Here is a 15,453-nt window from a genome sequence, read left to right on the forward strand (position 1 = left end):
CACAATTTTCTGGCATCCTCTGAAAAGATAAGAAGGAGCATGCATGTGAAATATGTGAAGGAAAAACTGGGAACCCCAGTAAATCAAAATATTGCAAAAACAATATACCTGGATATGGATTAAATATAAGCTAATCCTTTAACTTTGCCTGTAATATCAAGCCAATGCCCAGCTTTCTTCCCACCAGCATGCTAAAAAAAAAAAAAATTTAACCATTTTTATAGAAATATACAACTATTCCCACTCCCTCCACAGCGGAATGATACAAAGATATTTATCTCTTCAGGTGTATCTTCCAGATATTATCAACAGTGAGCTGGGAAAAGTGTGCATGAAATAAGTAACCCATAGTTTGCAGGAAAATAATACATCAACTCTTAAAATAATTTTATACTGGAAATGTAGTTAACACCCAATCAGACTAAAATTGACACAAATACATCAAGCTTACTGAACAAGTCAAAATGAATTGTTGGAATTCAGAATCCTAAAGAAGTGTCCAAACTTTTCGGACTTGGTATGAAACTGCAAGCCTATCCCAGCAGCCACCTGCACTTAGAATGTTCAGAGAGAAACATACTTCACCATGTAAAAAAGAAGTCATATATATATATACACACACACACGTATACCTGCATGTCATATACACACTTTCTATATATAATCTGCTTATGGCTGATTTCTGAAAAAATGCATGTATAAACAGCAATTTCACAAGCAGTCTAAGAAAAACCTGAGGGCTTCTGTGAAGGACTATTATATTCTGACTAACCACAAGGTGATGCTATTGTATTTACTATTGAACTCCAACATCTCTTATTATGAAGCAGATGGCAGACCCAATAGAGCACACTACAAACGTGTTGCAAAGAGAGGATTACTCCATATCTTAGTTAACCTGACTTCATTTCACGCCTACCTCAGCATTTTCATAGCCAAGTTGAGAATTACAGTTCATGAAGTGCAGCTTTTCCAACCAGGATTTGCACATATGCTTAGAATCTCATTTCTATGTACATATTAAGACCAAAATTAAATCTACTTTATCTAGCTTACACTTCATAACTCAGAGTACCTATAAAAGTATTTAAAACAGGCCTGTAAATACAAAAAAAACAAAAGACTGGAACACATTTGAAGTCACAATCTATAAACACAGATCTTTCTGGTATTCATCTACCAAGTTTAAATCAATTAAGATTTCAAGCAACAACTAAGGCAGCCAAGTCCATATTTAACATTTATGTATTTTTTTATTTGCTGGCAAGTCCACATTTAGCATTTATGTATGTATTTTTAATTTTCTGGAATTTTATAACTACACAGAAAACCTGTAACTAGGGCAACAGGCAAGGTAACAGCTAGAAAAGCAAAGTGGGAAAACAGAACATTTTTACCAGCAAAAGCAGGTTAGGAATCGAAACTTAGTAGTGAATCTCATTTACCTTAGGAGTGAACCATTTTCTAGCTTTAATACATTTACCAACCAAACACCTGCCTCTGCAGATCACCTTTACTTCTGAATATACATCCATTAACAGAGAACACAGTGTCCCAAGCAATTCACTGCTCCTTTTGCTCTAGGCCAAACATCACCTGAGAAAGTGTACCTCTTCAACATTGCTCTTTTTATGCAGTATTAAACTCACTGAATGTGGCTTCTACAAAATACTATACAGAACAGAAAACCAGTCTGTTCCAAAGCCTCCTCAACCTAACTCAGCCTACTGTTAGCCAGAACTCAAGAGCCAAAGCTCCACTCTCCGCTTGCTTCACCTGGCAACTTTCACGAGAAAAATGTATTTAAAAATAGGTTTCTTTATAGCCTATACCTAACCCTACTTTTTTAAGCATCAACTTTGAACAAAAATCGAATCATGTTTCTGTTGGTTTGAGAAGGACCTTAGGATGCACACATGTTTTTCTCTGAAACCTTCTTTCCTTGACTTTCTCTTTTTTTTGTTGTTGTTGGGGTTTTTTTGTTTTGTTCTGTTATTGTTGTTAACTGTTTCTTTACGGTTCTCCGTAAAGTGCTTCAAAGCACTGTTCAACATAACCACAAAATTACTGGGGAGAGGGAAAAGGAGGGAACCTCCTTTTTGTCCTTCATTCAGAGAAAATCCAGTTCAGTGGGACCCTTCTCCACCATCAGGGCTCCTGGTCATTAACACAACAGAGTGAAACTCCCTTTTCAGCCCACGCACTGAAACTAGTATGCACACGCTACCCGATTTCTACTTCAGGTCTCATTATTGCACCTCTCTTTCCAGATCTTACCTTCAAACAAACAGCTGAGGAGTCAGTTCACAGTACTTTTGGAATAACAGTAATTAAGAGATTCTCTCTGCCCTGTTTTTTTACAAGCTGCTCCTACAGATGCCATATAGAATCTGACCAACAGCACCAAAACGTAGTACAACAGGTAGGTTTGCTATCGTAACTTGGCTCCCAAGCTGCCAGGTAAGAACTGTTTTGTGTCATTTGGGAAGACTGTTTGGCACTGTCCCAGGCTTGGAGCTGACCAGGTGGGAAGAAAGCAGGGCTAATCTTCTAGTGCTTGATCAGTGCCCAGACCAACTGAGACAAGCCTGCCACATCTTAAAGGGAGCTATAAAAGAAGACAACAGGAATATAAAAAAAGACAGTGTGGCTGAACACAAGAAAGTAAATCTCTGAAGTAGCAATCTGTTCTCTGCACACAGCATGCATATGAGTAAATGGCTATCAGTCTTTACAGAGCCTCTGCACTACTCTTCTTTAAAAGCATAAAGGATAACTATAGCTGAATACATTCTTCATTTTCCTCAGATGGTATTATTACATTGCTAAGATATAAGGTAATTCAATTGTCAATTAAAAAGATTTAAATTATTAAATTACAGTTGTGTAATTGTTATTGTCCCTGGGGAGCAGGTAGAATTTGGGTATGTTAACTCAGCACTTCCATACCATACTTCTACTAGATTTCTTTGAAATACAATTCAGTTTTGAACAGCTTGACTCTATGAAAAAAGTGTAAAAAAAAAGTTCACATTTTTACGTTTTTTAGACATTTAACATCCAAGGGATTTATGCATACCATTGCAACTCAACTTTGAAAATTATTTTTTTCCATGAAATACGACGAACTTAATTATCTGAAGAATAAAACCCCACAGCCCAAAACAGATTATAAGGCCATCTCTTCATATTAAATTATTTTTTTCCAACCAAACAGCAGAATTTCCAACAACAGCAATTTTTGATACGTGGCATGAAGTGAATAACGTACCACGCACAGCTGGAAAACCCATCATCACTGTTTGTGTTCCCTGACACTGTAGTATCCACATAATACAAATTATTTTCATGTTCACAGGCTATTAGATGTCAGACTGGGGGAGGCAAGAAGGAAACAGAGCCACAAGGCAGTGTGTTGGTGGTCTCTGATTCTACTAACTCAGCTTTCCATGACAGGGCAAATGGGCCTCACTACCACTGTGCATTAGCAACTCGGTTTAGGTGTTTACCATGAAAGTCAGCCACGACACATTCCATCAAAGCAAGAAAGGCTGTGACACAGTAAGTGTAACTTTATAAAGCTATATTCTTCAGACATATTCTGCAGTATTCAGCTATTTGGGGGATTTTTTCCAAAAAAAAAAAAACACCCAGAAAAACCCCAACCCACCACATACTTTGAACCAAAAAACTTCCAGCCATCACCTCACGCAACTTTCCAACTATTAATACATCATACCTCCAAAACACTTTCTAGTTTGGTCCTTTCCTTAAGAAGCAATTCATATTTGCTCTTGCAAGTTCTGCGGATATCATCCTTCTCACTTGCAAGTCTCTGCTGCTGTTCTTTCCACTTCTGCTGAGCAATATGAAATGTTTTCTCAGTCTCTGCCACTTTCTGCTGGAGTTTTTCATTCAATACTATTGTTTACAGAAAAAGAGAAAAAAAGAAGACAAGTAGCACTGCAAAGCATGTTCAGAAAAAAATATGTAATGATGGCCAGTTCTTATGTGTATTGTGATACCCCGTGAAACGCTGGAACATTATCACTTCCAGCATCAGAGAGCACCACCTTCACTACAAAGAAGCAATCAAATTTAGTGTTCCTATAGCATCTTTCACACAAGGGCATAGGAATGTTTTAGATTTTTATAAATTAAAACCCTTCTCTTGGAAAAAAAGTAAAAACTTGAGATAACTCTTTCAACTGAGGTCTTTATAGCATGGTGGACTTAATTTCAGGTTCCACAACTTCCAAATGTCTATTTGATACATATAGATATTAGTCTGTATCAATTAATTGTGAGCTTAGTTTAAGTGACAGTAAAGATAGGCACCTGCCCCATGAAAGGGAGTATAGGAAAACAAGGCAGGTTGGGCTCACAAGCAAAGGCTTAGCTTTTCCAAAGAAATTTACTGCTGCCCAAAAGATTTAAATCTTTAGCCCAGCAAATGCCCTGAAATAGGGGAACATTGTATATACCCTTCTGCGAAAGTTTAAATGCCACAGAAACCTTCATTAGCTATGACTATCTAGTTTGACTAGGAACTTTGCTTTATTTCACAAACCAGGTTTCAATGACAGTACTTTACTTCGTATCAGTTCTTAATTTTGCTGAATAAAACTAGCTACATCAGCATTCATGTGATTACCACTTTCTAACAGATTATTATTTCAAATTCATCCCAGTTTTCTAATATTTCTTCCCAGCTAGAAAAGGATATAATGAACAGAAGCAGCGTATTAAGACAATATAACCAGTGGACATGATGATGGGAAAGGACTGTCAGATGGCAGAAAGCCAAGCCTCACTGAGAACAGCAGAAAAACAATTTTGAGGAAATCCTTAAGAGAACAAGACACAAACGAGGTCCTCTGTCCAAGGAGCAAGTAAAAGCACCTATGAGCTGAGGAAGGCTCCAAGTGACCAGGCAAAACAAGCAGTAAGTTATAAACTGCAAAAGATTTGAGAAGCAACACAATAATGATTTGACTTCTTTAGCACCTGTCACAGAAAAGAACACACACACACACACAAAAACACCCCCTTGCCTCTGCAAAACCTCTCCTACCCACTTTTTGTTCTTCAGTCCCCTCATCACCTTAGCCCAGTCCCGTCGGGGAGATGACAGGCAGCACAGCAGACTGGAGTCACTGTGCTGTGGTTCCTCTGTCAGCAACACTCAGTCCCTTTCGAGTCCTGCCTCTCGGTGCCTGCACAGGCAGACACTATGTTGCCGCCAGCCCCTGCTGAGGCTGCCACCCTGCTCTTGTCCCGCCTGCTGTTCCTTTTTTTCCTCTTCTTTTTCTCTCCTTCTCAGCATTTATCACCCTTTCTGAAACACATTTTGGCAGAGGTGCCAGGCACTCTCTGGTGGGCAGTTCGGTGCGCAGTAGTGGGTGGTTTTGCCCATTGTGGAGCTGGCCAGGACCAGCTCTGAGCAAATCCAGATCGCTTTCCTCCCACACAGGTTGCCCTGAAGACCCACACCCACCAGCTGTGCTTGACACAGAAGCAAATGAGCTTTCTAAATCATAAACAGAATCACAAAATGAGATTTAAAGTATTTTATAATACACACACACTAGTCACTTCTGAATTGACAAGCAAACTAGCAGTAAAGTGACCACACACAGAAAGAAACATAGTTTTCCTCAAAGCGAGAAACTAGCAGTTCAAGTCTTCATCTTGCTATCACAGGGGAACTTCCAAAGGAGAAAAAAAAACCTTCTTCTAGTTCGCAATTCATACGGGGTTTTTTTTTCGTGTTCTCCAAAGGAGTGAAAAGTTCAGCTTTCTAATTATCTTAAAAACACCAGGTACTTTAAGTACTTTCAAGTTTCCAAGTCTCCTTCCATTCTTGGAAGGATAAAATCTCCACGAGGAGTGCTCCAAACTCCTCATGGAGCATCCAAGGTTTAGCAAAATCAAATGCATCTCCTATACTAGGTTAAAAAGGTACTATATTTACTTAGGTAATTAACAATGCACCTCATTAACTTGTAAGAATGAGAAATCTCTCTCTGTTGAGGAGGATCAAGGAAATCTGAGTTTCTGAATACGAAACTAGTCGAAAAAAAGTCTAGGTAAAAACCTTCCCTTCCACAAACTACTGTCACAACATACACTTTCCATTATCTATAAAAAAGAGAAACAAGGATGATGAGAAGAAACAGGACACAAGCAATGAAAACCTTGAAACCTTTGAAAAGATGAAAGAAAGAAGCAGTATGATCAGAACTTCTGAGAAAAAGTTGTCAGAAATAAGGCAAACAGAAGAGAAATCGACTGTTCCTTTTTTTTTTTTTTTGCCTGAAATGGAAAAGGAAGAACTGCTGGACATTGTGATGACAAGGATGTGGAGACAGCCACCATGATTACAATTCTGTACAAGGACAGCAGTGAAAGAGGGAGCAACAGAAGTGGTAAGAGGAAAAAGGGCTGATCAGTTTAGCAGGTTAGTTTCAATTCACACATGAGACAGCAACAGTTTTGTAAACTCTTAGAAGTTTACAAAAGCAGATGGGTAAGAGATGGGAAAGATAAGAGAGATCCAAGAAAAACAGCAATAACTAGAAAATGTAATTAAGTCCCTGCTTCTAACTTGTCTTCCTGATTTGGAATTGACTTAAATGTTTGTTCCATTCATTTTTGAAACTTACCTTGCATTTCCACAAGTTTGGTTTTTGCATCACTTAACTCCTCTTCCGCAGCATACGTTTTCAGATTAGCATCTTTTCTGGCAACTGCCAATTCATACTCCAGGCTTTGTCGAACAGCCTCTCCTTTCTCAATTTCCGACCGTAATTTGACTATCTGGCTTTCATAGTTGGACAGCTAGAAAATAAATTTGTTTCAGAAAACTGGCAACAATGCTCCTTTGAAAAAAATGCAACATGTTACAGAAATACACCTACAGAACATCTTTTAAAGATATTTGAATTGCATTTACAGCCACCTTCTTATTCCACTTGAATTTTAATAGTCTTGGAAATGCACATTTATGCAGATTTTAAGTATTTTACTGGTTTTTATGCAAACTGTTCCTATTCCTAGATGAATTTCATGTACCTTAAACATACCTCTCCGTTTTTCCAAAAATACACTACCTTAAGAAAATAAAAGCCGTAATACTGTCATTTTCCTGCACCTCAAAGGAAAAACTGTAGCAACAGAAATATTATATTCCACAGGCAATTTTCTGGTAACTTTCTTTAAATTTAACACTTACAAAAACAGTCATGTTGGAATGCTAGGCTATCAGACATCTAATTACTCACATGCATATGTATGAACATAAAATTCAGTGCAATAACATTCAGCAGTCAAACAGAATGCTACTGAATTTTACAGACAAGAATGGAAAATGCTTCAAAAAATTATCTTATCCAGATTAAAAAACATAGCCTAGTCACTGCTGCCAAAAACTGTGTCCAGAAGACCAATGCCAAGCTATTTCAACACAACAGTGTGGAAAATAAAATACGTATTTCTACAGAACATCTATAAAGTAACCCCTTGTCTTCAATAATACGACTTCAACACGACTTTGTGATGCAAACCAGAACAGCAAAATGGTGCAGAAGATCCTTGTGCACCCCCAGCTTTCCAAATTCTCAATGTAAGACGTAGTTTGTTTGTTTGGGTTTTTTAATCCAGATAATTCCAGGAATACATTTTATAAGATCACCCCACAGTTGATGGGGCAACAGGAAGGTAATGAATTAACTGCAGCACAAGAGCACGTCATTGTGCGAGAAGCAGGAATTCACATACACACCCTGATAATAAACGGCTATGGAACAGTACGCTTGGTTTATCGGCTGGATTTAGCCCAAAACAGATCAATGAGCACCCACATCAACTGCCCCTGGCAAACTGCTAAGAGCAGAATTGTTACCCATAGCAGTAATAATACTTCTGCACCAGCTTAGTATAAACAAAGATACCAGCTGCAAGATTGGCATTAGCCAGTGTGGGAAGTGTTTCTAGTAGCAACAAACCCGAAGCAGATTACAGCTACTGCTGTACTCAGTGCCCACCTTTTCTCATGTATACTAGTACGAAAGCTGATGTTCAAGCTAAAGAAAAGACTAATTTTTTTCTTACTACTGCTTCATTTCACTACTAGTTTGCTACCACGGCATCAAGGAAAACCTTTGTAACGTGAGTAAATTATTTCCTCATAAATTAAGCTCTTACCAACAAGTATGAAGTTACTGACAAACACATCACCACATTCGTACATTGAAAACTGTTATAGTTATCGAAAACTGCAAACTTGCACAAGCTGATACACTGCAAGACTGCTAAAGGATATCCCAGCTGGGTTTGGAGTACACACACAAAAAAATACTGTACTAGGTTTATGAGTTACAAATGATTTCTGCGGAACTCAAATGATATTCTAATACCCTTAAAAAAAAAAACAAAAACAAAAACAAAGACATCAGAAATAAGATACTTTTATGAGGCTAGATTCAAGCTGTGGCTTTTATTTACTTGTGCCACCAGACAATTCTATCTAACAGGTTACTGGTACTGGCAGTGACTCCTTTCCCTGCAGAAAATCTGTACTCTGTGTGGTGCAACTTTAACTAACAATGTTGCAGAGACGCTAAGAGCTCCTATGAACAGGAATGAAAGATGTCTCACTGTCTGTACAGTGCTACCTTCTTCGTTATCTTTCAGCTAATGACCGTGCTTTTGGTACACTATACAAGAGTATTATTTCAATGAAACAAGATTACGTTTATTCTATAGTGATATAAAGCAAACAAAAAAGTCCTTACTTCTTGATTGTGTTTAATGGTTAGGTCTAATTTTTCTTTCTTAGTTTGACAGAGTTTCCTTCTCAGATCTTCAGCAGTGTCCAATTCTGATTCATTGCTGTTTTGTAGTAACTGTGACTCACACTCGGCATTATGTAAGCTGCAAAATACAAATGTTTTAAAAAAACATCAGTATTTCTTTAAAGTCTTAATGCTCCCTTATTTCAATGATCAGATTGTGAGCCCAAAGTTCTAAACACTCACTTAAGTAAAATTATGCCCTGCAGCTGTCATCATACTATTGCTCTTTGAAAAAAAGGATTATATAGAAATGCTTATTGTGCCAGATATGAGAGATGTAGCAGCAGAACTTTAAACAGATACGCACTTTGGATTTCCCAAAGTTGATTTAAGCATAACATGCTTTTTATTATTTTTTTATTATCTTTATTATTGATGCAATAAACTTTCAAGATGCCTAAAAAACATAATTCAAATCACTTAAAAGGACTGGCAAGTTTTTTGTTTGTCTCCTGTGGTAAGGCTCATTTTTCAACATGGATTACCATATCAAAACCACCTCTATCATGGAACAAATGCACATATGTGGAACAGAAATCACTTTTCCACATTTTTTTCTTCAAAGATACATATATTTAAACCACACAAGAAACTCCTCACAAACACAATGCAAATCAAAGGTCTAGTCCTCTAAAATACCCAGTATCTTTACTTCCACTACTATTTCAGTTAAAAGAAAATCTACTTGGCAGTTAGCAGGATCAGCCCTTGAGCACCACAAGCAATACTAAAATAATCAAAACAAGCTTCTATATGTAGAGTGAAAAATGAGTATAAAAATACATATTTAATTAGAATAAACGAGTATATGTGCAATTATTATATCTTCAAACTGGACAACTTTTAAACTTTCAGGAGTTAAAAATCAGTTTTCATATTATTTTACATATTAAGACAGGCTGCAATAATTAGTTGCTCCACACAAAAGCACAAGTTGTCAGGACCACTAAATATGAAGTACACTGTAAAAAGAAACATGATTACATTAACCACAAAGTTGGCATCATTTCACGCAGAACTGAAAACACTAATATAACTTACCTTTGTCATCAAGAAGTCTTAATTACAGAAATTACAGTCTACCGGGATTTAATTATTTGGTTTTTTCTAAATAAAAAATTACCACTTTACCCCCAGATTTATGCACAGACACCACTGATATTTTCCACGACTAAGAACTCTACCTGATGACGTACGTTTTCTCACATAAGTTAACCAGCAAAAAAGACACAAATGTCATCAACTAGGGAACGGTATAGATTAAGTGTTGCCTTTAAAGACATCACAACAAGGGATGAAATTTCAGGTTTTTGGCTGCAGTCTATAAATATTTTATAATTTAAGAAATACTAAGTCTATTTCCATTTAAAAGTAAGACGGACTTCATCTACGAGATCAGAATAATTGCATGTCATCAGTAACTGTTCCACAGGGTGCCACGTACTTAATAAATTTTATATATTTAACAAACGTAGGAGGTAACGATCATTAAAAGGTGCATGTATTGCAAGAAAACCACAGGCACATTATTAGCTTTCAGTGTTTACTATGGCAGCCATACCCAGAGGAAACAACATGACTAAAAGGTAAGCAACAAGGTAAGTAAAATCACATATCATTTTATGCAACTCTTAGCAACTGTAATAAGAAGATATGGTGATAAATCAAGCAGGAAATAAGGACCAGAACTGCCTGAGCATCTGTAAACTGTACAAAGGCTTGTTTGTGGAGACAGTAAGTTTGGGAGACCTTTATTCTTCCATGGCCAGGGAAAACAGATGAAAGAAATGCAAGTCATCTTATTCAGAGATGATGTAAGAAGTAACAATCTCAACTAAAGACAGCTAAAGGCCAGATAGCACCAAAGTCAGCAAAGCATGGGTTAGGGAAAAAAACAGGACCCAAATTGAAAACTGGGGAAGACTAGGGCAAAGAAACAATATAAAACAGAAAATTGTATTTTTGCTCTCAGTATAGAATCAAACTGAATCAGCTACCTTAAAAACAAAAAAGATGGAATATTACTATGTCAACCACGTCATTATTTTATTTGTCTACTTAAACATTTTCAAACAAAATAAGAGATTGGCCTTAAGAATTCTTACTTCTGTGGTATTTTCTTTAATCATCACAGCATTGCCAGCACATGCAGTACTTTATAAAGCTTCACACTACCTACCTTCATACCACCTCCAACCTAGGCAGGAGATTCTTCCTTCCATATTCGTATTACAAGTGCAACAAGCATAAAGGTCTCAGGAGTTTAAATCAAAGATAAAACCACACAAAATCCCTGGCAAGTTTCACAGCATGAATGATTTGCAGTCTAACAGGAATTCACAGAATGCTTTGTACTTCCCATTTTCTTATAGTAATATTTCATCATTCATTGGTTTTGAACTAACATACTTCTTTTACCAACTACAGCATTTACCTAAGACTAGTTACACAGAACATAGAACACTGCCTAAGTTTTTCACTAGCTTTTCTTCCACATCTGGCAGAAAATGTAATTTTGTGAGAGAGAAATATTCTTTCATTTATTACCTAGCAGTGGAATTTTGATAAACTTCCCCAGCTGAAGGAGTAGTCTGCAGTTCAATTTCCTAACCAAAGTTCATATTCGTGACATCTTCCTGCTCCTATATAATTAGCAGTTTCGTATAACCTGACTATAAATAGTGACAAATAGCTCTCACAGCTAAATAAACAGAATGAATTAAAGCCTATTTTAATTGTGCCAAAGATCAAACACATATTAGGTTACAAAAAATAAGAGCCATGCGCAAGACTGAAAAGTCCACCTCTACCACCTCAGCTAACACAGAAAACCATTCTGCAACTCCAGGTCAGCGTTCCTAACTGCAGACAGGAACTCCCTCTACCTCTAAGGTAATATCCTACAGTTGTGTGAGACTTCTTGCACGTTGGATGCCCAGTATGAATGCCTTCAAGTAAATCTTTTCATCTAATGACTACATCCGACATGGCACAGCTTGCATGTACCATGCCGTATCTGGTTCTTCTTCAGTATGTGTTACATAATTGCAGGTATCTAGAAAATAAACCACAAAAAACATGAGCCATATTACTAGACTTAAAAATACAGAAGCGGAGCTCACCATTTAGCTTCCATAGCAGCATAGCTGACTGGAGAGGGCAAACTCAGGATATTCAATATGCAGCTTTTTAAGTCTATAAACTCTGGAGAATGAACATCATCTTCGACCATACATACTTTTACTTGACAAGCTTTGAAGTTCACTCTTTTCCCTATAACAAAAACATTAAAATCTGTAACAGAGACATGCTTTACTTTATTTGGCAACATAATAAAAGAAACATTTGTTAACACTCATGGTTACCAAACAGCATTACTACTATGTCATGTAAACAATTACCACCAACTGTAATTTGACATCAAAGAGAATTGTGCTGCTAGTCCTGTAAGCTTCAATATTGTAGATGAAAAGAAATACACTTTGTAGGATATCTGCTGCCAGGATTTTCAGAAGGATGTCAATACAAAATGTTACGTTTCCGTAGATTGTTTCCCTACATTCTCTGTTCTCCTAAGGGTATCACAACCTCCATTCCTCTTCAAAATAATTCTAAGGGAGAAAAACACATGTACTATGTTTTTTCTAAGTAGGTCAATATCCAACGTTTGCTGTCTAACAGCAGCCTTTAAGATAGCAAGTCTTCTGTTTCATAAACCTGGAATTTTCCATTTGAATGTCTTTTTATTGTATGAGATATATCAGCAATATTTAGGGGTATACAGAAGGAATATTAAATTAAACTATAACTCAGATCACCTTTAGAAGAAACTCACTAGTGTTACTTGAAAAGAGTAATCAATACAAATAACATATTTATAACATAGACCTTAAAAACAACACCAAGACATACTTCAAGTTCAATAGCAAACTCATTCATGAGTTGTTTCCATTAATTAAAAAAAGGCAATATGAAGAATAAGCTGTATTCAACAGTCAAGATTAATGAGCCATGAAGGTTTGCTTCTGAACTCCACAGCAGATGGACATCCATACTGAAGTCCAAAAGAGGAAACTAGCCTGGACTCCATCTTTACCATCTCTGGCCTGCAGCCATGTTTGCCACAATCTACGTCTGTTGGACTGAACACAAAAGTACCTGGTGTAATACAATTAACTATAAACTGATTTTGTTCTTTCCAGTAGCTAACAATCTGCACTAGAAATACAGAGAAGAAAAACTGCATTTGTGCTTCAAACTATAATTTTAACAGAACATGCAGCAAGAATAAACAGATTATTCCTAAAAACTTTTTTTGTAACAGAAAAGTATAACAGCTGGTGCCCAAATTGCTCTATATTCAAACAGTTATTCCAAAGTATCTTCAAAATCAAGTGGAGTAATATGGGAAGTACAATGAAGGTTAACAGTTTGCTTCAGTTTATTAATAAAGAATATCTAGCCATATCACTTGTGATTTTTAAGACTTAACCATCAGAATTCATTCACCTTGTTCATAAGTCCCAAAACACGTAACTACCATACAACTGTCACTCACACTCTTAAGAGAAAGCAACACAGCTTTCCTTCCATCTCAACTGAGAAAACAGTTGAAGACCTCATTCCCAAAGTATATACAAGTCTGTGGCGCAATTGCTAGGCACATATTAAGGCCCATTAAACTCCTAGTAACTGGCAAACTAAAACCTCCAACTTTAGGTGAGAGAACAATTCTGACAGAGAATTTGTAGTACTGTACTCGAGAAAGACCAATTGCTTGGATAAAAAAAAACCCTGTGGTATCAGCGTATGGGAAACTATATCTCTACTAGTTGTGCCAATTTTCACATTAAGATGTAGCTCTGAACACTGAGAAACTAGTTTTTCATACCACCCTTATATGCTTTATCACAACCTACACCAATATCTCATAAAGAACAGCAGAAAAACAAATTACATATAACTAAGACTTTCTCAGAAATCTGCTTTTTCACCTCAAGAATTGAATTCACCAACTCTACCCAAACTTCCAGAAATGACTCCGAAGTCACACAAAGGAAAAAAAAAAAAAATCTAAGGAACGTTTTCTGGGAATGCTAGTGATTTTGATTGTGCAACTGTTAAATATGTTAAAATTTCCTTTGTTAAAATATGTACTGATAGCTAGTTTATTAGCACACAAATGGATACACTCCAAAAGCATGCTATTTCACTTGTGAAAAAAGTATTTAAGTGGCACGCAATGACTCATAATTAAAGAAAACTGTGTAAGAAACGTTCGTTTGAGATTTTATGTTTCATAGGTGTTACCTACAAAACTTGTGTCATACTCTGCTCATGAACTTTGGAATACAGTTAACTAACTTCAGCAAGGCTATTGATTTAGATTAGATATCAGGAAGAAATTCTTTCCTGTGAGGGTGATGAGACACTGGCACAGGTTGCCCAGAGAAGCTGTGGCTGCCCCCTCCCTGGCAGTGTTCAAGGCCGGGTTGGATTGGGCTTTGAGCAACCTGGTCTGGTGGAAGGTGTCCCTGCCATGGCAAGAGGGTTGGAACTAGATGGTCTTTGAAGGCCAACACAAACCATTCTATGATTGAGACTACTCAAAATAAATCTAACCATGACCTTAAGATGTACTACTTCAAAAAACACAAAACCAGGCATAACTAACGGATCTGCACCAGAACGTATAAAAACTCACCAGCAGTTGTTTCAGCTGGAAGAATCACTAGATTTTCACTCAATTTCACTAAATAAAAGACCAAACATCTTACGCAAGCTAAAAATCAAAGCACCAGCACCACTCCACTACGCTTACACCCGAGATGTCACCCGCTGACCGCACGCCCTGCCAGCGGCTCAGGCGGTGCACCGGGCAGGCCAGGAGAAGCGAGGCGTGCTGCCAGCTGAAGGGAAAGCGCCGGCGGGAGCTCCGGGCTCGACGGCAGCCCAGGACAGGGCTCCAGCACCGCCCAGCGCGGCTGCAGGTACTCACCTGCACAGCGCCGCCGGCCAGAACCAGCGCCAAGCTCCGTCGCCACGGCACGACGGCCTCGCGGCCCTGCCGCCGCCCCGGCTGAGTGACCGCGGGGGGGAACAACGGTGCCGCCCCACCGCGTCAGGCGGCCCTCAGAGACGCCGGGGCGCTCCGGAGCCGCGCGCTTGGCGCCCCCCCGCCGCCCGCAGGACGAGCGCGCCCCGCCGTCGGCCCGGCCCGGCCCGGCCCGGCCCGGCCCAGCCCAGCCCGCCCCACCTCGCCACCGCCACCGCCGCCGGGGGGCCGCAAGCTCCGCGCGGCTCGGAGGGAAGGACACGGACACGCCCCGCCCCGCCGCGCGCAGGGCCTTCCCAACGGCGACTTCCGGCTGCGGCCGCGGTCCCGCCCCCGCCTGGCAGGCGGCGCGCGACGGAGCGCGCGGAGGAGCGCAGCAACGCCGCCGCTCGGCAACGCCGCCGCTCGGCGCTGGCGGGCTGCAGCGGCGCGCATGCGCGGGGCGGGGTGGGCGGGGAGGAGGGGGAGAGGGGGAGGGGGGGAGGGGGGGAGGGGGAGGGGGGGAGGGGAGGGGAGGGGAGGGGGAGAGGGGGAGATGCAGCT

The 15,453-nt window shown here is 39.1% G+C and overlaps 1 protein-coding gene across 1 annotated transcript in view; it reads right to left on the minus strand.

The window, feature by feature from the left end:
- The window catches only part of CCDC171 (coiled-coil domain containing 171), a 147,906-nt gene extending 135,819 nt beyond the window's left edge, over positions 1-12,087 (minus strand). Inside the window, exons 1-4 of the mRNA XM_086480110.1 lie at positions 11,978-12,087; positions 8,796-8,934; positions 6,666-6,840; positions 3,740-3,921 (exon numbers count right to left, since the gene is read on the minus strand). Of these exons, the coding sequence (XP_086336236.1) occupies positions 3,740-3,921; positions 6,666-6,840; positions 8,796-8,934; positions 11,978-12,087 (606 nt within the window). The remainder of the gene's footprint in view (positions 1-3,739; positions 3,922-6,665; positions 6,841-8,795; positions 8,935-11,977) is intronic.
- Positions 12,088-15,453: the final 3,366 nt, after the last annotated feature.

Source organism: Leptosomus discolor, chromosome Z, assembly GCF_034619465.1.
Source record: "Leptosomus discolor isolate bLepDis1 chromosome Z, bLepDis1.hap2, whole genome shotgun sequence".
NCBI lineage: Eukaryota > Metazoa > Chordata > Aves > Leptosomiformes > Leptosomidae > Leptosomus > Leptosomus discolor.